This window comes from Bolinopsis microptera, chromosome 5, assembly GCF_026151205.1.
Source record: "Bolinopsis microptera isolate Bmic1 chromosome 5, MBARI_Bmic_1.0, whole genome shotgun sequence".
NCBI lineage: Eukaryota > Metazoa > Ctenophora > Tentaculata > Lobata > Bolinopsidae > Bolinopsis > Bolinopsis microptera.
The window spans coordinates 6,012,161-6,036,847 of record NC_087076.1 but is presented as its reverse complement, the minus strand read 5'-3'; the positions used below and the strand labels follow the sequence as shown (position 1 = coordinate 6,036,847).

Below are 24,687 nucleotides of genomic sequence, written 5' to 3'. Positions count from 1 at the left end.
TGTTGTAATATCGTGATTTGGATTTAATGTAGCGCGCGATCAACATTTCATATTTAAAAGTTTTTAGGCAGCGTTCACCTCGTTATAAATTGAATGCGCGCGCGATTTATAATTGTCCAGATTTTGGCAAAATCTATTAACTCTCACTCAGGTTAGGTTTATTCTGGTTTTGCACAGATGACTTTTTTTGTGGTTCGAATTAATCGAAGTTGTCTGAGCACAAAAATGATGTCGCTCATTTACAATTAAGTGAACGGAATTAACGGGTGTCGGGAGACGTGGCTGGCTAGCTTAGTCAAATCATCAGCTTAATAGCCAAAAGTGTTTGGCTCACACCAATTCTTGCTTCAACTTTGACTGAAACTATAGCTCCCATCCATTTCAGATCTCGTGGATAAGCTGGATGTTCCTGATAGGACTCTACATCGCCTCCCTGTCCTCAATACTGGGTAGTTTGTACGGTGCTCCCAGAGTTTTCCAGTGCATCGCTCTAGACAACATCATCCCCATCATAGGCATATTCGGCAAAGGAGTGAGTTGAACAAAACTTACTTTTCTTTCATTTCAAATTCCAGTGATCTGATTACGATAAACCTTTATAATCAGACTTATTGTTGTACAATGTAGTTGCTATACTGATCAGTAATCACTATTTTTGTAGTTGCTAGGATTACCAAATATTTGGCGGCTCCACACACTAACACCCTCACTCCGCAGAGAGGAGCTAATAACGAGCCAGTGATAGCGACTATCACCGTCAGTCTAGTCTCCTGTTGCTTTGTTTTAGTGGGACATCTTAACATACTGGCTCCCATCACTGCTATGCCCTTCCTTCTCACCTACGCTGCTGTTAACTACGCTTACTTCAGTCTTGCTATGACGTGAGTTATTTCACTCTGGGTCTGGTGAATAAAGTGGTCACGTGTTACTAAATGTCACTAAATGGTCACGTGATGTTGTTGAGATCCTCTGGTTATTAGTTTGAGAGCAAGTTAATACAAAACGACAAGGGATCATTTCCATACCCCCTGTTCAAATATCATCTCACACTTTTTATTGATAAAATATGTGTGATTGTTCAGGGAAGAGAGGTCAACTAAACCAGAGTCAATACTGGACCAATACAATACAGAAAGTACCCCAATAATGAAGGATAGTGAAAATAATATGAATAGCTCCGAATGTAAGTTTAAAACCGTTATTAGTGTCAATTTTTTACAAGGTTTTAGCGTTTGCAGCTGCTGACACGAGCTTTTTGGCTGTCAAAATAAGTCTCTATAGCTGCTCGTTGGAGTCTAAATTTGAAGATGCTGCTTCAGCGCAACAGTTGGAAAACCAGTATTCTTTTTACGTTTTTCGAATTGTTCGAGTTAAACTGGTCCGGCTAGAAGTTTCACTGCTACATTGCTGTGTTGGAATTAGCTGGGCTATTACAAAACATTTCAGCCTACCCTCTTTTAGATGCGTACAACGACTCGGTCAAAGATGAGAGGAGGGTTTACTGGCACGAGCATCTCCAGAGCAAGTGGCTCACTTTCGTTGGGGTACACACTTTTAACTTTTCACTTTCGTTGGGGTACTCATTTTTAACTTTTCACTTTTGTTGGGGTACTCACTTTTAACTTTTCACTTTTGTTGGGGTACTCACTTTTAACTTTTCACTTTTGTTGGGGTACTCACTTTTAACTTTTCACTTTTGTTGGGGTACTCACTTTTAACTTTTCACTTTTGTTGGGGTACGTACACACTTTTAACTTTTGACTTTAAACCAGTCGGTAGTCTTAGGACCTGGGTTGTCTTTTTGGTTTTGGTACAAGCAGTTATTCAAACTGTGGATTAAATCTTTGTGAAATGAAAATTCATGCGCTCTTTTAAACTCGGCAATAAATGAGTACGAATTCCACGGAATAAGTCCAAAGATTCTTTAATTTACGACTTTTCCAGGCGTTACTATCAGTCCTGATGATGTTTCTTATTCACTGGTTGTTTGCTCTTCTGACAACTGCCCTTGCCACGATGATCTACTTCTACACCCGTACCACCAGTCCCGGAACTAAACCTGGTAAGTTCAAGATACATATCAGTAAATCTCCTGATGAATTGGGGGATCCTCTAATATTTGAAAATATGAACCGGTCTTATGAACACTAAAACTAGAGAACTAGGGATTAACGGTAAAACTGTGCTTAATTCTTTAATTATAGTTACACTACAAACACTAATTTGGTGACTGTTGTACACTACAAACACTAATTGGGTGACTGTTGTAGTGTTGTACACTACAAACACTAATTGGGTGACTGTTGCAGGAGCGTCCAGTTTCGTGTTGTCTAGGTGGCTGTATCATGTGGTGCGGAGTGTGGTTCACCCTCTACCTGCGGAGGAGAAGATTGTCATAGCAACAGAAACTCCCGAGATGAGTTACAAGACGATGCAGCTGACGGATGAGAACACAGACTATCAGGAAAGGGAGAAGGTTCACCAGTCTGTCATCTCGGAACAGATCGAAACGTAGCAAGCTATCCACTTTCACTTTCACTTTCACTTTCACTTTCACTTTCACTTTCACTTTCACTTTCACTTTCACTTTCACTTTCACTTTCACTTTCACTTTCACTTTCACTTTCACTTTCACTTTCACTTTCACTTTCACTTAAGGCTGTGCAATTCGAGTTGGTAAACATGTGTCATGTGACTGTGGGAGAGTATCTAAAGTTGTTATGGTCATCTTGTTGTTTCTTATAGTTTTCTAGGCGAAGATAAAAGATTCCCAGCAAAAGCTCTTTTTAAAGCTTCAGCTAGAGTAAAAGGCTTTTCATTCGAGTACTGTTAACGCTCCGGTATTTGATTTAAAGGCTGTCTGCATTGGTAAGCTTTAAGATGGTGTCGAGCCTAAATTTTTAATCTGATTTAAGCTTGAAGTTGAAGTTAGTTAAAAAAAACCCTAGGCTGTTTTGTTATTTATTTAAATTGTTTATAAATTGTGGACAGGAGATTATTAATTATATGTAAGTATGACCAATTTGTTTTACATGTTTTACATGCACTACATAGGCAATAAAAATAAAGCGTTTAATAAAACTATCAACACTTACGACTATTTCTGGAGAGACTGTATAAATTGATTGCAGTTGCGAAGTTGTTTGTATAAGATAAGCTTGGACTCAAATATCACTCAAATGGTCCAGTGCTAAGATTCATTTCGTGCACATTTTTATTTATTTTATTACATAGACATAGTATTTATTCAAATATTTTACTGTGAATTAATTTGAAAGTACTCATTCAATTTTATGTGATATCGGATTGATATGATTGAAATTATGTAGTTTCGGTGTTGGTGTAAGTAACAATATCTGTGAATGTGTTATATTGATTAACTTGGAGACTGTTGAATATTATCATTTTTATGGAATGCAATTTTGTTTTAAGATTGGTGCCTCAAATAATTCATAATTTCACTTTCACTTTTAGTTAAGTTTAATTTAAGATAAATAATTACATATTTGTGACCATGACATAACTTTAAAGTTCAAAAATTTATTTATAAACATGTTTCAATTTATTTTCATTTGCAAATGTAAATGTTGTGTACATATTTATTATGTAATTTCGAAAAATTGCTGAAAATTCGTCAACAAATTATTGTTTTGCTTGTCGATTTATCATCAATTCTAAAGAGTAGCTAATAAACATTAGTTATAATTGATGACAAATCAGGTTCTGTCGGCACTTTTCATGTTTTGTATAACTGAACTGCTTGCCTGCAATTTATAATACTGCAACATCGGGTTCATGTTTGCGTACTTAATTTAACTAGTAAGAGTGCCTTCGAGAAAAAATTAAAAATACGCAAGGCCAGAATATTTTGCCTTGTTCTGAACCGAAAAGCTGACAGCAGCTGTAGAAAGTGTAGCAAGTGTAGCAATAAGTGTAGCAAATGTAGCAAATGTAGCATAACCCAAAACAAACTATAACACTATAATAACTTAACAATACCATAAAAATCCCTATACTCACCGCCACTCAGTGTAAAAGAAGAAGTCAGTTAATCTAAAAGAGTTGATTTCCTGTTGTGTATCACACGATGTGTTATACTGTGTTGCTTGTTTATCTGCTTGTCTATCTGCTGAACACTGTGGTCGGTGTCCCAGGCACTGTCCGGAGCTACACTTCCTTAAATCAGGACGTTAGTGTTCCTGACTCCTTGCTTGCTCCCGTCTCCCTTACTTACAGACACAGGAATAAAGTTGGAACTGTCCGCCGGGTAGAGAGGTTCGGGGTGAGTTGTGAGAATATGGTTTATAGTGCAGAGACTGCTGCAATTATGTGTAGTGTCTCTAAATGTTGTTTAAAGCGCAGAGACTGCTGCAATTATGTGTAGTGTCTCTGAGTGACAAGGGATTTCCTTTGTCAGTTTCAACATGACGTTTCAACATTACGTTTGCATTCTGTAACTTAAATTGTAACTTTGCGCGACTGATAATTACACTAGAGCCGTGGAATTAGACCAATAAACCTAACATAAGTCATGACCTACACTCCACACCCAGATAGGGTTGTCACAGATAGAAGAGTTAGGTCACAGTGGCCACGTGATAAGGAGCTATGGAGTGGGACAGCTGAGGGACGACTGTACGTCCACCATCTTCAGAGGCGACGTCGCCCCCGCCCTCACCACCTCTCTTCAGAACGATTACCTCAGCCTTCAGTCACGCTTCACCCTACCTGAACCAACTCGTGTTGATACTAACAGGTCTTGTGAAACTTTTCGTTAGTCATGAGGGATAAATCATGCCATTTTGACTGGACTTTATTGATTTATCAGTTGAGTTATTAACAAAATAACCATTGCTGCGAATGTTTCGTTTATCACCCGAGAACCTTAACTCGCAGTACGAAGACAGTGTGTAAGCCAATTGAGTTTCTGAACACAACAATTACAAGAAGAACTCATGTCTATAGGGTACGAATAATCATGTTTCATAATACTAATACAGCTTGTCACTAATTTGATAGGTTAACCTTGAGAACCAATTTTACTAGTTGTACGTTACATCTTCACAGCGGGGATGGGGGGGGGGGGGCGCCAACAGGCAACGTTACATCTTCACAGCGGGGATGGGGGGGGGGGGCGGGGTGGGGACGCCAACAGTTACATCTTCACAGCGGGGATGGGGTGGGGGGGGGGGCGCCAACAGGCAACGTTACATCTTCACAGCGGGGGGGGGGGGGCCCAACAGGCAACGTTACATCTTCACAACATCCCAAGCCTTTGTTGATAAACACAGTAATGTCCCAGATATAATAGTGCACAGTTATAATTATACCCCATCTTATTACCATTATCACTAAGACTCCAGGTCAGTGGTGTTGATTACTCCAAGATGCTCTGCTACCCTGACTGTGACAAGTCCACTGTCCAGACTCCAGTCTTCAACGAGACAGTAGGACTCAGCTACCGCATTTCTAACTGGTACTACATTATGCTAGGTCGTTGTTGTACTTCGATCGTTTAGTTTGGTTAAGGAATTAAGGGTCGGTTTTTTGAGATCACGGCAAAATATTTACGATCTTTAGTATATTAAAATATTAACTTCCATTGCTTGTTAGAAAGCAAGGATTATCTCCAAATCAAGGGCAGATATTGGGAATCCACTCTTTCACCCTAATCAACTTTCCTGCAGGTACTTTTGTACGGCTGCATCATGTGATCCACTCTTTCACCCTAATCCACTTTCCTGCAGGTACTTTTGTAAGGCTGCATCATGTGATCCACTCTTTCACCCTAATCCACTTTCCTGCAGGTACTTTTGTACGGCTGCATCATGTGGTCCACTCTTTCACCCTAATCCACTTTCCTGCAGGTACTTTTGTACGGCTGCATCATGTGGTCCACTCTTTCACCCTAATTAGCTTTCCTGCAGGTACTTTTGTACGGCTGCATCATGTGATCCACTCTTTCACCCTAATCCACTTTCCTGCAGGTACTTTTGTACGGCTGCATCATGTGGTCCACTCTTTCACCCTAATCCACTTTCCTGCAGGTACTTTTGTACGGCTGCATCATGTGATCCACTCTTTCACCCTAATCCACTTTCCTACAGGTACTTTTGTACGGCTGCATCATGTGGTCCACTCTTTCACCCTAATCCACTTTCCTGCAGGTACTTTTGTACGGCTGCATCATGTGGTCCACTCTTTCACCCTAATCCACTTTCCTGCAAGTACTTTTGTACGGCTGCATCATGTGGTCCACTCTTTCACCCTAATCCACTTTCCTGCAGGTACTTTTGTACGGCTGCATCATGTGGTCCACTCTTTCACCCTAATCAGCTTTCCTGCAGGTACTTTTGTACGGCTGCATCATGTGGTCCACTCTTTCACCCTAATCAGCTTTCCTGCAGGTACTTTTGTACGGCTGCATCATGTGGTCCACTCTTTCACCCTAATCAGCTTTCCTGCAGGTACTTTTGTACGGCTGCATCATGTGGTCAGCAGGTGGGCCGTTACTTGAGACTAACCTTTGACTTGCTGTACCCGGAGGAGGGAGGGGACATGAGCATTCACCAGAACATCAATAACTTTCAACCGGATCATCAACCTCCCCACTGCAGAACTCGTCAGTTCTTTCAACTTTCAACTATCAACTATTAACTATTAATTATCAACTGTCAATGATCAACTATCAACTATCAACTATCAACCATCAACTATCAACTATCAACTATCAACCATCAACTATCAACTATCAACTTCAAATTTTCAAATTTTAACTTTCAATTACCCTTGACAATTCATTTCACAAACTTTGTTTTCAGAGTATAATCGGTACTTCCACAACTACGGTGCAGGGTATTTCTCATCGATTAAAGGATACCCTGACGATCAAGTAGTGTTTTTATCACATGATAAACTTACACAAGTTTGCCACAACTTTTCTTACGTCGGTGAGTAATTAATCATGTGATTTTGTGAAAGTAAAACGTTTTCGGTACTATTAAATTGGACAAAAAATTCTATTCCCAAATAAAATTTTTTGATAATCAGAAAATCATAAAAATATAAAACTTAAGGTTTAGTTACTTAATCTGATTCAGTAAGTAAGCCTGACATCAATTCGATACCTTTTACTGTTCAACAATACCTTCCATTTACAGGATACCATGGTATTGGTGATGATTACAGACAACTGAAGTTAATAACTAATAAGAACCGTCTTGGACTACGAGCAGCGGAACACGTTAGTCATTCCTGAGGGACCACTTTTATATAGTCATTCCTGGGGGACCACTTTTATATAGTCATTCCTGGGGGACCACTTTTATATAGTCATTCCTGGGGGACCACTTTTATATAGTCATTCCTGGGGGACCACTTTTATATAGTCATTCCTGGGGGACCACTTTTATATAGTCATTCCTGGGGGACCACTTTTATATAGTCATTCCTGGGGGACCACTTTTATATAGTCATTCCTGGGGGACCACTTTTATATAGTCATTCCTGGGGGACCACTTTTATATAGTCATTCCTGGGGGGACCACTTTTATATAGTCATTCCTGGGGGACCACTTTTATATAGTCATTCCTGGGGGACCACTTTTATATAGTCATTCCTGGGGGACCACTTTTATATAGTCATTCCTTGGGGGACCACTTTTATATAGTCATTCCTGGGGGACCACTTTTATATAGTCATTCCTGGGGGACCACCTTTATATAGTCATTCCTGGGGGACCACTTTTATATAGTCATTCCTTGGGGGACCACTTTTATACCCTTGTATATACCATTGCATCCTAGTATTCTATAAAACTAAAAGAAAGCTACGTAATTTATTAATAAAGCTACTAGTAAAACAAAATAGATGAATATTAATGACGAATTATCACATTGATCTTACGATACTTCAGGTTCTAGGATCCGAATCAGTGATCCATCTCGAGGGGGACGGTCTCCAGGGTCCTACTTTGTACAAAAGCAGGAAAATAAGAGTAGTCATCCCAAAGGTTAGCTGTCAACCTTCTTTTCAAAACTTTTAAGAAATATATCCAAAACCAAACATAGGCAAGAAGTTTATATCTTTATATAATATGCTTCATTGTGATTTATTGAGTATTTTGTTTTAACACTTGTGAATATGCACATGTTTATAACGCGTCAATTTTCAGGATTCTTCATTAGAGTACGATTTCCTGATCGACATGAACAGTGCTTCCTCTAAAACTATTTACTCTGTACTGATGCTGATAAACTCTTCATTAATTTTCATTTCACTGAACGAAACCTGAACGAAATTTTGTTTTTTGATAATATTACTGAAAAATTGTAAGTTTTGTAGTAAAATGTGAAAAAATAAGATATATTTAGTTCGGAAAATGTAAATTTAATGTATGCCAGAACAGTGTAAGATGGTGTATAAAAGTATGAAGTAAAATTACTCAATTCATAATCACAATTCACAACGGATCCGTTTCATTACTGTTGAGTGTTTAAACCGTTTGATAATCAGGCAAAACGACAGGGATCACAAAATTTAAAAACAATTGAAAGGTATCTTTAGTGTTTCATTACTGTCTACACTCTACAATTTACTTGATTGAAAGGTATCTTTAGTGTTTCATTACTGTCTACACTGTACAATTTACTTGATTGCTGTTGAAATCCGTTTTATTACTGTTAACATCACACTCCTGAACTTCAATCGCTGGACCTCTAAAATATGACACCCCCCTCCCAGTGGAGGGTTGTGTACAGAATCCCTGCTTAATCCCGGTCTTGCTCAAAGTACGCACAGTCACAAAGTCCCTGAACTTTCTGTTTCTCCAGTACAGCAACAGTGGGTTAACAGCTGCATTTCCGGCTGTGCACAGAATGTAAGTACTACTCCACAGATACCAAAAAGCAAACAAGTCAGTCTCATCTACTGTCAGTCCGTCCGCCAGGTACTTACACCACGCTGCGAAGATGGGAATGTTGAAGATGATGTACATGGTTGTCACCAGGATAATGGTTACTGTAGCGTATAGTTTAGGGGATGTTGGGCGTTTCTTTAGGCTGGATTTGGAGAACCCGAACGTTTCCCCCAGGACCCTGCTGTTGGATCTGAGGAGAGTGATGGTGGAGACAAGACAGCTGATAAATATAGGAATGATAGGAGCTGCTAGCTGCAGAACCCCAGTTGCTATATCGTAGTAGAAGTACCAGTTAGACTCAGACTCCGTTCCCCCATCCCAGCAGTAAAGGTCAGCTCTAGAGTAGATGAAGTGGATCTCTCCTGCTAGTAGAGGCACCAGGACTCTGAGGACTATGTAAAAGTAGTAGACCCCTATCATACCCAACACAAACTTCCTGTTTATCACCACCAGAGGGTTTATCAGCACTATGGTCCTAGTAATACTCAGGACTGACACTAAGAACACTGATATAAAGGGGATGATAGTCCAGACTAGGCCCCAGCTCTGACAGAACATGGTGATTCCAAACAGGTGGGCTTCCCTGTGGTCGATGAAGCTGACTGCGGAGGGGAACGCTGTTGTTGTGGTGAGGAGGTCGTTAAATGAGATCAGCAGGTAGAGGATTGTTCGGAGATCCTTCTTCTGTTTTAGGAAGTGTCTGAAGAGGATCAGGTTGCCGGGTATCCCCACGGAGATGAACACAACACACACGATACCAAGGAAGACGTCTAGTAGGAATATGTTTTGAGGGTTATGGGCGTATTCTGGAGCAGGGTCTGTTGTTGTGTCACCCATTAATGTCATCCTAGTTTGTCTCGATTTAGTAAGTTTAAGATCTATTTGATTTTGTCCCAAAATCAAATGATAATCAGTTTTGTGGTAATCTTCAATCACAAGTTTCCAAACTTTTGCATGAATTCTGCCATTTAATGCTACATGTTAGCTAACAAACTAAAAAAGCAAACAAATGTTTGAATAGGAAGCTACAAGCAAAAACCACTACTTAGATGGCTAATTTCCAATACAAAGGTCTCACGGAACGCTATAATGCAGATAATAGCTCTACTTTACAATAAGATAATATAAGCTAGTAACATTGTCGCACTGTTATGAGAAGCCAAGAATAAACTGAAAACAAGCGAATGGCACAAAAGCTAAACGAACAGGAAATTAGAATAAATCAGAAGAAAGTGCACATCTTCTGAGCAAATATTTCTAATCATAATCGATCACTTGACCATCATGGTAACATACTTGGGATGCCATATCCGTGGTATTTTAGGTAAACCTAATGATTATTTATAAGCCTGAAAAGTGCTGCATGTACTTGAGAACATCATGATTGAAGAACACGTGCATTAACTGTTAAAGGTGTCACGTACCATTAATTTCCCCACTCTCTACCTTAACACTGACAGATGATACGTACAATGGGTGATATTTACATGTCTCACTCTCTTTTATAGTCTAAACAAGTTTGTTAGTGTAATCTCAGATAAATTCAGGTTTAATTTCTGTTTAATTCATGTTTAATTCCTGTTTAATTCCTGTAATGCCTTTACTATATGTCACTATTCTGACATGTAATGAGTAAGACAACTACGATCACCAGTCTGTCCAGTATAGTGCAGGACTTAGGAATTATGATAGGTACACCTAGATCACGCCTAGATAACTACTATACCTGGGGAGTGGCACCAGTTCTCCCGTACGGTGGGATATTAATAACCATTAGTGGTAGTGATATAACCACTAAAGATAGAGTAAGCTAACAGTAACTTACAATTATAGTTACTTTTGTTATCAAGAAACGTTAAGCTATGGTCTTTATTTATTATAACTGACCTGCTGGGTAATATAACAGAATATAATACGAACATTACAAACTGTCAAAAATTTAAAAAAAATGTGGTTGCTAATATGTGCATTGGTCATTGGATATTATAAATGCAATGAAATTACGATCGTTTTTCGTTGATTTAAAATGCACTTTTTTAAGTATATTAACATAAGTATAAAAAATAAAAAATATGTATAAAATAAAAGGCATACAAAATTCAAAAGACTTAAAATATAAAAGCTAAATATCTGATCATATTCAGTAATCACGAATGATTCTAAAATCAATCAATTCTAATTCTAATCGCATGTTTAACAATAAAACTTAGCCATTGCTGCCCAAAAAATTGTTATAATCTATTTGCATATCAACTAACTCTGATTATGGTGATTGTGCTAGTAATTTCTCAATACGTTGAATAAGTACCTGGATCAGTATACAAGTGTGTGGAGGAGAAGAACCATTGTTTTCACAAACCCGTGTAAAACTGTTCAACATCAAATATTGACCAATCAAAACCCATGGAATAACTGTCACGTGTCAAAACAAATGTAAATAGTCCGCCTCGCAGATCTAGTGATATTATAATCTAATATTAATAGCAATCATGTAATTAAAATTTATAATTGTGATCAATTTTGAAAGATTTCCGTGAAAAATTCCAGATTTTTCTTTGCGAGGAAAGATTTAGGACGATAAAACACATTATCTTCAAATTATCTTCATATTAAAGTCTTCTTCCTTGTTTGGACACAAACATAACTACATCATGCAGTATGAAATGCAGTTTATCATGCAGTTTATCATGCAGATACTATGCTATAAGAGTAGATAACGGATAGTTGCACTGGTCTCTGCAAGTAGCAACCCTGGTTCCCTACACGGATCTGATAGCAGAGCTTGAAGAGAGGGGCTCTAGTTGCACTGTTATCTGGTGGAAATCTGCGTGTGCCATGATCACAGTTCGGGCTGTTTCCAGTAGTTGGGCGTAGGACTTCGAGCTCTCTTCTGAGATACGATATAGGGGTCATGAAATGCAGAGTAAATAGTTTAGAGCATTATTTTTAAACATCTAAAGTAAACACTGTCAATTATTTGGTGCAATTTTTATTAACTAATGTTTGATTTCATCCTTCGATCTTGTTATCAGCATTTAACATCAAGAGTTATGGCTATTGAGTAGTACTGGGTGTAGGTTAAAATAAAGGTTGTAAAATATAAAACTTCGTCACATAAAAGCATAAAACAGCAGGAGGCACAATGTATGATAACCGGGATATGTTTACAAAATAACACAAAAGTCAAAAAGTATACTGACCGACACTGAGATGCACGGAAATAACGTTTCTGTCCATTGTGAGGCTCCAGACATTCATACTGTGGACCTCTCTGACTTCAGAGATACTGAGCAGTTCCTGCTCAAGCTCTTTATTCTTCACCTCCTCTGGCATTCCTGTGTAAGTGGGAGATTGTTAGGGTAGTGAGAATTTTGTTATGTTATATCTGGATACTAGTACATACATTATGTCATATCCATTGTAAAGACATCCATAATTCTGATTCCAGAATTGTCAAATATGCCGATTTATCTATAATAAACTAAACAACTACAAATTTGGCATTGCAATGCGGACCTACACACATTTACTATTTCCACTCACCCGATGGAACTAATTTGATCTGCGATATCACGATAGGTCCTAACTCCTAACTTAGTGGCGAAACGTACCTGTGTGCCGCCCCCCGCAAATTATTTGCCGCCCCAAACATTTTTTCTCGTGTCCTATAAAAAGGTCCGGCGTAGCCTTTTTTGCCGCACCCTACAGCTTTTTTTGCCGCCTGCCCCTCCCATGATAGCAAAAAGTACCCCAATTTTTTCAATTCGACCAAACGTTAAATTAAACGGGATGATATATTAGGACGCAATGAAACTACTATATACGTTTTTGCTTTGAAAAATACCTGAAATTCGGAAAACTGCTTCCCCCTTAAAGTTAATAGCGGGGGTAGCGGGGGCGGTCGTTTCGCCACTGCCCTATCTCGTCTACATTTTAACGTTAACTAATTTACGCCTGTCTAGTAGGATATCACTGTTTCTATACATAACAGTAAAGTATTCAATTTGAATGCCTACACCTTTTGTTTGATGTCTAATCTAAATGATCTGGAACAAAGACAAGTTGGCGTGGTGCCAACTATACTACAACTGTTGTTTTCTAATTCTATGAGGAGAACAAGGTGCTGCTCATATGATAGTCATTACATTACGGATCTCAACAACTTTACTACATTGAGAAACATATATTTAGTTACAATTTGGAACAAAAAAAGTTGTATAAACCGAATTTGAATTCAATAGCATATAATTATAATTATATATGTTTAATAGCATGATTTGCACAATTCAAAGCTGCAGTCTCCGTTAGAATCTATTTTGGCAATTTGCCCATATTTTGAATATTTTGAATTCGGTGATGGTAAAATAATGTATCATGCATCTCATGTTGCCGGATATACCCTAAAGTATTGTATTGACAGAACGACATATGTTCAGCTTGCAATCTCTTCACCTAATTAAATACGAATAAGGCATGTTTTGAGAGCTCCTGCTCGTATCACTTATATGTTTCAAAAACCCCTTCCATCTCATTTATGCATAAAGAAATGTTAAGTTACATCGTGACTAATACTATTTATAAAAGTTTGATTTAACTTGGTGAAATATCATATTCATAAATTAAGTATCTACTATCTAGTTTTTAGAGTATATCGTAAGGCTAGCCGCTTTGATATCGGCAATCTTTATTTTAATTTTGATTGTTGATATAAGCGGGATAAGAAACGACCAGTTTTAAGAAGCCGTATGCGTTCTTTGTTAAATCGAGTGTTCCAACACACCCGGCCGGCTGTGGGGGCAGTGGGCACAGTCAAACAAGCCTCTGATACAGGCTCGTGACTAAAACAGTAAAACTACGGGCAGGGAGGCAATGACATTGGCAGGTTAATTAAATTTGATGCGGAACACGGACAACCATCTGCATCAATGGAAGTGTAAATATCAAGATAAAAATAGTTCATTTATAAAAAAATAGTTGTAACCATTGTTTAAGACCATGTCAAAAACTCAAATATTCTAAACTCGATGAGGGTGGTGGCAACTCAGTGAACGCCCACTAATGTCAAATTTCGGGAATTTCATGTTGTCAACCACGTATTGAACTGTATGGGTGGGACTTAGTGCACAGACAGGAAATATTTTACTGCTGGTCAGTTGGTAGCTATCTAGTTTGCTATCTGTAGTGATGAGTGATCTGTCAGAAAGTGCTGCTGCCAATAAATAACTAAAGTGCCACGATTAGCTGTGGAAGATTAGCTGTGGAAGGCATCATCATATACAGGTATGAGCCAAGATAAACCTCATTCCTATATTTTCTTCATCGACTATAAGTGCACTGATTCAACATGGGAAAGATCTTACTGTTGGTAGCTATCGTGGGGTTCACCCTCGTCGCTATTGCTGACGCCCAAAGTAAATGCAAGCTCAACAAGAAGAACGTCAATAAGAAGGTAAAGCAGTTCGATGACTGTCTAGAGAAAGGATACCAAGCGGATGAGAGTACGGGTTGTTCCGCTACCGGAGAAGGGAGGCTCTCCAAGAAACAGAAGAAGCAGTGTGCTAAGGTAGAAAAAGCTGTGATGGCTTGTGGACACGCCTGTTCTGAACCTCCAGTTGATGGTGGGTGGGGTGACTACAGAGACTGGTCTGAATGTTCTGCTTCCTGCGGAGGAGGCACCAAGACAAGATCCAGAACTTGTTCTTCTCCTGCTCCTGCCAATGGCGGTGCTGAGTGTGAAGGAGATGCTGAAGAGACAGAGGGTTGCAACACTGAACCTTGCCCAGTTGATGGTGGGTGGAATAACTACAGAGACTGGTCTGAATGTTCTGCTTCCTGCGGAGGAGGCACCAAGACAAGATCCAGAACTTGTTCTTCTCCTGCTCCTGCCAATGGCGGTGCTGAGTGTGAAGGAGATGCTGAAGAGACAGAGGGTTGCAACACTGAACCTTGCCCAGTTGATGGTGGGTGGAGTAACTACGGAGATTGGTCACAATGCTCTGCTTCCTGTGCGGGAGGCACCCAGTCCAGATCCAGAACCTGCACCAACCCTGCTCCAGCATATGGTGGAGCAAACTGTCAAGGACAAAATACAGAGTCACAAATCTGCAACACCCAAGTTTGCCCACCTAGACTTCCATCCTGGCCTGGTGACTTTAAATGGAGCAGTGCTGGAGTTCCAGATGGTTATACTTGTATGAGAGTCATTGAATTTGCTGAACCGGAAGGTCACACTTGGCAGGATAATTTCTTCTGCTGGAAAAACGGAATGGCAGATCCTGGCCTGAGATGGTCAATGGCTGGAGCAATCACCGGTCAGAAATGTGTAAACATCGCTGAGGATGCTGATCCCCACACTTGGGGGGACAACTTCATCTGCGTTCCACAGGATTCTCCTTACAACTTCAAATGGAATTCGGCTGGTCCCCTTGCTGGACTTGGTTGCATCCAATGGCTGGAAACTGCTGATCCAGACACCTGGGCAGACAACTATCTCTGCCACGAAAATATGGAGGGCCCCGTTGTAACAGAACCTCTCCCCTCATGGCCTGGTGACTTCAAATGGAGCAGTTCTGGAGTTCCAGATGGTTACACTTGCATGAGAGTCATCGAATTTGCTGAACCGGAAGGTCACACTTGGCAGGATAATTTCTTCTGCTGGAAAAACGGAATGGCAGATCCTGGCCTGAGATGGTCAATGGCTGGAGAAATCGCCGGTCAGAAATGTGTAAACATCGCTGAGGATGCTGATCCCCACACTTGGGACGACAACTTTGTGTGTCTTCCCGCTGATTCTCCGTACGACTTCCAATGGAACTCCGCTGGTCCCATTGCTGGTCTTGGTTGCATTCAATGGCTGGAAACTGCTGATCCAGATACATGGGCTGACAACTATCTGTGTAACTAATGGACATTTGAACTGCCCAGAAATAGCTGAACATTAAGCCGATTTTATTAATTATAGTTACAAATAGAGAATAGAATATTTGACTGGAAAATATCATAGTTTAAATACAAAATTGAGATATTCTTGATAGGTAAACAGTGAGTCGTGATTTATGAGCTGTCCTAAAACCGTAAAGGGTAACCGGGCCGGATTTTCGTCTACAGTGGAGATGGTCCGGAGATGAGGAGACTTATTAAACTTCAACTGGGTACACTAGATGCCGAAGTTAATCGTCTACAAACAATTCTTCTTGTAAAAAATTTTTTCGATATCATATTGTGGTCATGAAAAACAATTTTCGGTTCGAATGATGGTTTATCTTAAAAGTTTAAACGCGATAGCTATCATAATTATAACACTTCTCATTGGAATGTCCCGGCTCCTGTCGCTATTTACTGTATAGACACGTGTACGGTCTGTTTGGAAATGGAATATTGTACTTCTTTATATACAGCAAACCCCGTTTCCTTGTCGTCATATTTTGTGGTAAAAAAAAAAATCAATCTCTTTCTTATTTGCATAAATACTTCGAACAATTTTACAAAAACTAATTCAGCAAATACATAGGAAACTAAAATAAACTTAATTCATTTTCTCTGATTAATCTTTTCATGCACGCACATCACAATTATTTACTAAATCATTGTTCACTACATGTAAAATACGGATTGGAGTATTGACGTATTGTTTATGAGTCGCATGGTTGCAATGCATTCTTGTGTAAAATTGTATTGATCCCGTTTGATGCGACAAGGAAAAATTCTCTTATCAGGAAAGGAATTTAAAATGGTTCTGGTTCTGGTTCTGGTTCTGGTTCTGGTTCTGGTTCTGGTTCTGGTTCTGGTTCTGGTTCTGGTTCTGGTTCTGGTTCTGGTTCTGGTTCTGGCTCTGGTTCTGGTTCTGGTTCTGGTTCTGGTTCTGGTTCTGGTTCTGGTTCTGGTTCTGGTTCTGGTTCTGGTTCTGGTTCTGGTTCTGGTTCTGGTTCTGGTTCTGGTTCTGGTTCTGGTTCTGGTTCTGGTTCTGGTTCTGGTTCTGGTTCTGGTTCTGGTTGAGGCTCTTGTTTGCATTTAACGTCAGACCAAATGATGTTGGTAGTACCCCTGTCACCATCCCAATAGATCGTTCCCTCCTCCGGGTAAAAGTTGAAGCTGAAAATTCTATCATCTGGGAAGTTAACATACCCTGTATGTGGAATGGTGCCTTGATCTATCTTTCCTTTCGCATCTGGTCGATGAATACCTGCATTCCATTTTACAGTCAGTGTGGAATCTTCATGGACGTTTATTGACGCGGATCCGGCTACGAATAAATTGCAGGAAGGTTTAGGTTCTGGTTCTGGTTCTGGTTCTGGTTCTGGTTCTGGTTCTGGTTCTGGTTCTGGTTCTGGTTCTGGTTCTGGTTCTGGTTCTGGTTCTGGTTGAGGCTCTTGTTTGCATTTAACGTCAGACCAAATGATGTTGGTAGTACCCCTGTCACCATCCAATAAATCGTTCCCTCCTCCGGGTAAAAGTTGAAGTTGTAAGTTCTATCATCTGGGAAGTTAACATACCCTGTATGTGGAATGGTGCCTTGATCTATCTTTCCTTTCGCATCTGGTCGATGAATACCTGCATTCCATTTTACAGTCAGTGTGGAATCTTCATGGACGTTTATTGATGCGGATCCGGCTACGAATAAATTGCAGGAAGGTTTAGGTTTAGGTTCTGGTTCTGGTTCCGGTTCTGGTTGAGGCTCTTGTTTGCATTTAACGTCAGACCAAATGATGTTGGTAGTACCCCTGTCACCATCCCAATAAATCGTTCCCTCCTCCGGGTAAAAGTTGAAGCTGAAAGTTCTATCATCTGGGAAGTAAACATACCCTGTATGTGGAATGGTGCCTTGATCTATCTTTCCTTTCGCATCTGGTCGATGAATACCTGCATTCCATTTTACAGTCAGTGTGGAATCTTCATGGACGTTTATTGATGCGGATCCGGCTACGAATAAATTGCAGGAAGGTTCTGGTTCTGGTTCTGGTTCTGGTTCTGGCTGAGGCTCTTGTTTGCATTTAACGTCAGACCAAATGATGTTGGTAGTACAAATGATGTTAAGCGACATCAATTACAATTAAAATTATATTTTCTATAGTGTTCTCTTCAAGACGTTTCTAGTATGAGGACAGTTGCCGTTATTTTGACTTGCCTGTTGGCTATAGTAGTTATCGACGCCAAACCAAAACCAGAACCGAGACCTAAACCTCCCTGCCTCTCGTTCGTATACGGATCTGCAACGATAAACGCTGACCAAAACGAACTGACTCTACAATGGGACAATAATCGACCGGATTCCAAAGGAACGATTGATCAAACAACTATTCCAAATACCGGATCCATTAACTGGGGTGATGCAGATCTTAAAGGTAAAAGTAGCGTATTCAACTACTACCCTGTGGAGGGAAAGATCTATTGGGATGGTGAAAAGAATGACAAAAAAGCGTGGTCTAACGTTAAATGCACGAAATGGGCTGATCCCAGTCCCTGCAAGCTGCTCGAATCCGAAGGCCGAACAATTACCATTAACGACGATTTCACACTGTCTCTAACAATGGACGATGGACCCGAAGCGGAATTTAAAGGAAAGATGGATTATCTCCAACCGGGACAGTTATCTTTGATCGGGACAGTAACCTTTGATCAACTTAAAATTTACAGCTTCACATTCTACCCTAAGGAGAAAAAGATCTATTGGGGTGGTAGCATGACCAAATATAGTAACTTGGACACTTGGTCTAACGTTGAATGCATAGCTTAGAAAATAGAACAAGGATAGTAACTTGGCCACTTGGTCTAACGTTGAATGCAAAGTTTAGAAATCAGAACTGGATTAAATCACTAATAATTTGTATCGTAATAAGATTTAGTAAATTTAAGATTAAACAGGGAAAATTAGTTAAGTTTATTTTAATTTAGCATGTGAGGAATTAATTTTGTTGTAAACTTGTAAACTTGTTCGAAGTGTTTCTGCTTAAATAAAAAAGAAATTGATTTGTTTTTAATTTTACCGCGGAATATAAACAAAAAAAAAGCAGCCGAAAAATTAATTTACAAATTATCTGCTAAAATTTTAAAAACGCAAAAAAAAGATGAAAAATTTGGATTTTTGACAGTTTTGAATGCCTTCGAGCGTTCATTTTAATGTCCGTTCATAATTATGTCCGTTTATTTAATGTCTGGTCAAATAAGGTCCGATAAGGTTAATAACATTATAAGCTATTATATCCAGGTAGGTGCGGATCGATAATATAATACGAAGTACGCCGGCGACTTGAAGTCGTTTATTCTCGATAGAGCGGAATATCTAATACCAAGCTGAACCACAATATGGAGAGCACAACAGAACGGCACCTTGTCTTTATGTTTAGCTTGTACTAGCTTTTGTATAAGTTGCTGGGGTGGAATAGAAATCCCAAAACACAGGCTGAATAAAATTAGTGCAATCGCACAGCGATGTATAAGACAAAAGACTGCTACAGGGGTAGACAGGGGTAGACAGGGGTAGACAGGGGTAGACAGGGGTAGACATGGGTAGACAGGGGTAGACAGGGGTAGACAGGGGTAGACAGGGGTAGACAGGGGTAGACAGGGGTAGACAGGGGTAGACAGGGGTAGACGGGGGTAGACATGGGTAGACAGGGGTAGACAGGGGTAGACAGGGGTAGACAGGGGTAGACAGGGGTAGACAGGGGTAGACAGGGGTAGACAGGGGTAGACAGGGGTAGACAGGGGTAGACAGGGGTAGACAGGGGTAGACAGGGGTAGACAGGGGTAGACAGGGGTAGACATGGGTAGACAGGGGTATACAGGGGTAGACAGGGGTAGACAGGGGTAGACAGGGGTAGACAAGGGTAGACAGGGGTAGACATGTGTAAACATGGGTAGACAGGGGTAGACAGGTGTAGACAGGGGTAGACAGGGGTAGACAGGGGTAGACAGGGGTAGACAGGGGTAGACAGGGGTAGACAGGGGTAGACATGGGTAGACAGGGGTAGACAGGGGTAGACAGGGGTAGACATGGGTAGACAGGGGTAGACAGGGGTAGACATGGGTAGACAGGGGTAGACAGGGGTAGACAGGGGTAGACAGGGGTAGACATGGGTAGACAGGGGTAGACAGGGGTAGACAGGGGTAGACAGGGGTAGACAGGGGTAGACAGGGGTAGACAGGGGTAGACAGGGGTAGACAGGGGTAGACAGGGGTAGACAGGGGTAGACAGGGGTAGACAGGGGTAGACAGGGGTAGACAGGGGTAGACAGGGGTAGACAGGGGTAGACAGGGGTAGACAGGGGTAGACAGGGGTAGACAGGGGTAGACAGGGGTAGACAGGGGTAGACAGGGGTAGACAGGGGTAGACAGGGGTAGACAGGGGTAGACAGGGGTAGACAGGGGTAAACAGGGGTAGACAGGGGTAGACAGGGGTAGACAGGGGTAGACAGGGGTAGACAGGGGTAGACAGGGGTAGACAGCTTGATAAATATCGTGCTTGCAAATTGGAAATAGTGTAATTATTGAGGTCTAACCTTCCATAAGAACACGGAGAGCATCTTTTAAGATGTTGATGGTCGTTATTAGGACCAGCGTTGCAAAGAAGAACGTGCAAATGGGGTCAGCTAACTTCCAATTCGGCTGGATATGGAGGGTATCATTCGTATGTTAGTTTTAAAATTGAGGTTGATGAGAGCTTATATTATATTAGCAGGTTTTAAGCTATCGATTTGTCAAAAATTGAATGCTGTAAACTGTAAGTAATTGTGTAAACTGTAAGTATGTGTATTAAATTATATGAAATAATTGTAGCTGATAATGCAGAAATCACCTTAAATTTGATGATGACAGCAGCCACCACCACCCCAACGCTTTGGATCAAATCACCGAGCACGTGGATAAATGCTGCGCGCACGTTTATATTCACTTTCTCCTGTGGCAAAAAATAGGATAATTCATGTGGTTATCCATATTGTTTTAACAGAACTACCAGATTAAGAAATTATACCAGATTCATCATTCAGGGTTTGGACAACATCTTTGAGTTTTACCTTTTGGCCGAAGTTGTCACTGCTTTTCCAAAGGTCCTCTGGGAATAGGACCACACCCATACTGAACATTTTAGCTGTTTAAAGTTACTTTTAAATCAGCGAACTTGATTACTCAAAGTCTAACCATTTTTGAAATACGACCATTTTGGGCTTTTGCACTTTGATGGCATATAGATTAGGAACCGACCGGTCTGGGGTTTTGGCTGCCGGACCGGAATGGCCGGATATCAATCTTTTTTCCGGTTTGTTGGATTTTGCCAGATCTTGCCGGAAACTTTAAATTAACTCCTTTTAAACCTTTTAATGCAGAAATCACCTTAAATTTGATGATGACAGCAGAAGAAATTATACCAGATTCATCATTCAGGGTTTGGACAACATCTTTGAGTCTTACCTTTTGGCCGAAATTGTTACTGCTTTTCCAAAGGTCACTTTTAAATCAGCGAACTTGATTACTCAAAGTCTAACCATTTTTGAAATACGACCATTTTGGGCTATTGCACTTTGATGGCATTTAGGAACCGACCGGTGTGGGGTTTTGGCTGCCGGACCGGAATGGCCGGATATCAATCTAATTTCCGGTTCGTTGGATTTTCATGGATTTTGCAAGATCTTGCCGGAAACTTTAAATTAACTCCTTTTAAACCTCTATCATTTAAAAATTGGTATTAAAAGCCAATAATTTAATTCATCCGAATATCTGGTCGGTTCCTAATATAGATATTGCAAGAATTGAATTAGAATTGTACAGCAAGATCTTGCTTATTTTGACTTTAGAGTATAAAGTTAGTATATGAACAAATAATGTAAGGCTAATAAAAACACTTCAAAACTGACACAGTATTGACGAGGACAGCAAGACAAGCAGTGATAAGCATGGGGTTAGCGTCAATCTCGTAATCCTGGTCTACAATCCGGAATATAGCCAGATAGAACAGCACTCCTGTGACCACCCAGATAGTAAAAACCGACATTACTGCTCCTATCACCTCTGAAACAAAATGCTATTACGGACACCACTGCTCCTATCACCTCTGAAAAAAAATGCTATTACGGACACCACTGCTCCTATCACCTCTGAAACAAAATGCTATTACGGACACCACTGCTCCTATAACCTCTGAAACAAAATGCTATTACGGACACCACTGCTCCTATCACCTCTGAAACAAAATACTATTACAGACATCACTGCTCCTATCACCTCTGAAACAAAATGCTATTACGGACACCACTGCTCCTATCACCTCTGAAACAAAATGCTATTACGGACACCACTGCTCCTATCACCTCTGAAACAAAATGCTATTACGGACACCACTGCTCCTATTCCCTCTGAAACAAAATGCTATTACGGACACCACTGCTCCTATCACCTCTGAAACAAAATGCTATTACGGACACCACTGCTCCTATCACCTCTGAAACAAAATGCTATTACGGACACCACTGCCCCTATCACCTCTGAAACAAAATGCTATTACGGACACCACTGCTCCTATCACCTCTGAAACAAAATGCTATTACGGACACCGCTGCTCCTATCACCTCTGAAACAAAATGCTATTACGGACACCACTGCTCCTATCACCTCTGAAACAAAATGCTATTACGGACACCACTGCTCCTATCACCTCTGAAACAAAATGATACCTTCATTTAAATGTTACTTTTAAGATTTGTAATCGTTTGGGAGTTTTAGTTGTAGCAAATCGTAGAAATATTGTAAGAAATGCAGGTCCGTACTGACCTGCTCTGTAAAGTAAAGTAAGTACCGTACTGACCTGCTCTGTACCAGCCGAATGTCATGGTCTTGGTTTGTGGTCGTTTAGCGATCCAGATAGCTATCAAGGAGATAGAGTAACTTATGAAGTCTATTAACATGTGGGCAGCGTCCGTGAAAATAGCCAGCGAGTTTGAGAAGTACCCTCCTGTGATCATTAATTGTAATTAATGCTAATTAATGTTAATTAATGCTAATTAATGTTGTTGAAATAGCCAGCGAGTTTGAGAAGTACCCTCCTGTGATTATTAATTGTAATTAATGCTAATTAATGTTAATTAATGCTTATTAATGTTGTTAAAATAGCCAGCGAGTTTGAGAAGTACCCTCCTGTGATTATTAATTGTAAGTAATGCTAATTAATGTTAATTAATGCTAATTAATGTTGTTAAAATTTGCATATTTCTCTCGGCAGCAAATCTGAACTCGTGGATTTCAACAAACAAACGCTGTTTGGCCTAATTCTACGTACGTGGTACAATGCCGACCCGCGGTTAAACTTGAAGGGCTGTTAGAGGGCTGTATTACTGTAACATCCGGCTTATAACGGCCCTCTAACATCCGGCTTATAACGGCCCTCTAACAGCCGGCTTATAACGGCCCTCTCACAGCCGGCTTATAACATCCCTCTCACAGCCGGCTTATAACGGCCCTCTAACAGCCGGCTTATAACAGCCCTCTAACAGCCGGCTTATAACGGCCCTCTGACAGCCGGCTTATAACGGATCTCTAACAGCCGGCTTATAACGGCCCTCTAACAGCCGGCTTATAACGGCCCTCTGACAGCCGGCTTATAACGGCCCTCTAACAGCCGGCTTATAACGGCCTTCTGACAGCCGGCTCATAACGGCCCTCTAACAGCCGGCTTATAACGGCCCTTTGGCAGCCGGCTTATAACGGCCCTCTGACAGCCGGCTTATAACGGCCCTCTAACAGCCGGCTTATAACGGCTCTCTAACAGCCGGCTTATAACGGCCCTCTAACAGCAGATGACTGACCTAAAGCCTCAGTGATGGTGAAGAGAAGGCAGATGACAGAGGCTATAATGAGCTTGTTTCTAGCCTTATTGGTGGGGGGAGGGAGTTCTGTGTAGGTAGAGCACGTCTGGTCACTGAACTGTTCGGGATATAATTAATTAGAATACAATTAATAAGGATTTAACTGATTGTGATACAGGGTGTTTCAAAAGATTGGAAAGGATTATTTTTTTAAAACTGTGTATTCCGTGTTATTAACAACATTTATGACATTTAAGATAAATGTTGACTGATATTATATTATTATGATAATAAGAAAATACTGAAAAGTTACAATATTCTTCACCCACTCGCTCGTACCGAGCTGCTGTTAGATAAGCTGACCACACCGTTAGATTGGTCCTTGCGTTTGGAGGGCGTACTTAAGTTGACTCCACCGTATCCATTCCGAGCCTGGACCGCAACATTGGGTAGGAGAGGCGAACTGTCCATCTCTGAGGTCATACCTGAGTTTAATTACCGTGCGATTGAGCTTAAAGTTAATGTTTATGTGATTGTATTTATTATGAGTTTCTCATTGGCCCTGAATTGAAGTTGGACGCACCAAACTGATTCTTGCCGTATTGTTAGTTGAGCTCATCATGAGCATAATTGAAATATAGTATTCAATATTATAACTTTAGAACTTAACAACTTTACATTTATAACATTCTAACACATTTTATGTATAAGCCACTAACGAGCCTAAAATAAAGTGACTCAATTTCAATCTGTTGAAGGATTGTGATCCGGCTTAATAAGTTGTTCATTTGCCAAGATTAACCCTCTTTTGTTTTTTATCAAATATAGATAGTATGAAAAGTCGATGCATTATCAATGAAAGTTGCTATCTGGTTATAATAATAATGAACTTTATGTTCATGAAAAACGTGTGACCCTAACCAGTAATCATTGTTATTGGCATGTCGATCTCATCCCATTGTACATAGCGATGC

At 40.3% G+C, this 24,687-nt stretch overlaps 4 protein-coding genes across 5 annotated transcripts in view; 2 read left to right on the top strand and 2 right to left on the bottom strand.

Annotated features, from left to right (window-relative positions):
* The window catches only part of LOC134814921 (solute carrier family 12 member 8-like), a 36,593-nt gene extending 32,957 nt beyond the window's left edge, over positions 1-3,636 (top strand). Inside the window, exons 10-15 of one of the 2 annotated variants that reach the window (XM_063823261.1) lie at positions 386-532; positions 718-881; positions 1,083-1,183; positions 1,462-1,544; positions 1,945-2,062; positions 2,310-3,636. In XM_063823261.1, coding sequence (XP_063679331.1) covers positions 386-532; positions 718-881; positions 1,083-1,183; positions 1,462-1,544; positions 1,945-2,062; positions 2,310-2,515 — 819 coding nt within the window. In that variant the 3' untranslated portion in view covers positions 2,516-3,636. Of the gene's footprint in view, positions 1-385; positions 533-717; positions 882-1,082; positions 1,184-1,446; positions 1,545-1,944; positions 2,063-2,309 lie in introns of both variants that reach the window. The other variant, XM_063823260.1, reaches the window with a different exon arrangement.
* A 4,997-nt stretch (positions 3,637-8,633) lies between these two features.
* LOC134815387 (tachykinin-like peptides receptor 86C) lies at positions 8,634-9,764 on the bottom strand. Its single transcript, XM_063823920.1, has one exon. The coding sequence runs from the start codon at positions 9,762-9,764 to the stop codon at positions 8,634-8,636; it is 1,131 nt and encodes a 376-aa protein (XP_063679990.1).
* A 1,171-nt stretch (positions 9,765-10,935) lies between these two features.
* On the bottom strand, positions 10,936-24,194 carry LOC134816058 (proton-coupled zinc antiporter SLC30A2-like). The gene is made up of 9 exons (XM_063824779.1): positions 24,053-24,194; positions 23,714-23,831; positions 22,717-22,863; positions 21,770-21,923; positions 20,933-20,993; positions 20,713-20,814; positions 20,417-20,522; positions 12,119-12,253; positions 10,936-11,808 (listed from the first exon to the last, which is right to left on the bottom strand). Exons 1-9 carry the CDS (start codon positions 24,182-24,184, stop codon positions 11,678-11,680), a joined length of 1,086 nt encoding a protein of 361 aa, XP_063680849.1. The 5' UTR covers positions 24,185-24,194; the 3' UTR covers positions 10,936-11,677.
* Positions 14,226-15,822, top strand: LOC134814680 (thrombospondin-1-like). The gene has a single exon (XM_063822848.1). It carries the CDS (start codon positions 14,263-14,265, stop codon positions 15,820-15,822), a length of 1,560 nt encoding a protein of 519 aa, XP_063678918.1. The 5' UTR covers positions 14,226-14,262.
* Positions 24,195-24,687: the final 493 nt, after the last annotated feature.

Excerpts from the sequence above, each read along its gene's own strand:
- LOC134815387 (XM_063823920.1), bottom strand. The coding sequence starts at position 9,764 with ATGACATTAATGGGTGACACAACAACAGACCCTGCTCCAGAATACGCC.
- LOC134816058 (XM_063824779.1), bottom strand. The coding sequence starts at position 24,184 with ATGGACAGTTCGCCTCTCCTACCCAATGTTGCGGTCCAGGCTCGGAAT. Across the intron at positions 23,832-24,052 it reads GCTTATCTAACAGCAGCTCG|TTCAGTGACCAGACGTGCTC; the intron begins GTACGAGCGAGT and ends TATCCCGAACAG. Across the intron at positions 12,254-20,416 it reads TCTCCGTGTTCTTATGGAAG|GAATGCCAGAGGAGGTGAAG; the intron begins GTTAGACCTCAA and ends CCACTTACACAG.
- LOC134814680 (XM_063822848.1), top strand. The coding sequence starts at position 14,263 with ATGGGAAAGATCTTACTGTTGGTAGCTATCGTGGGGTTCACCCTCGTC.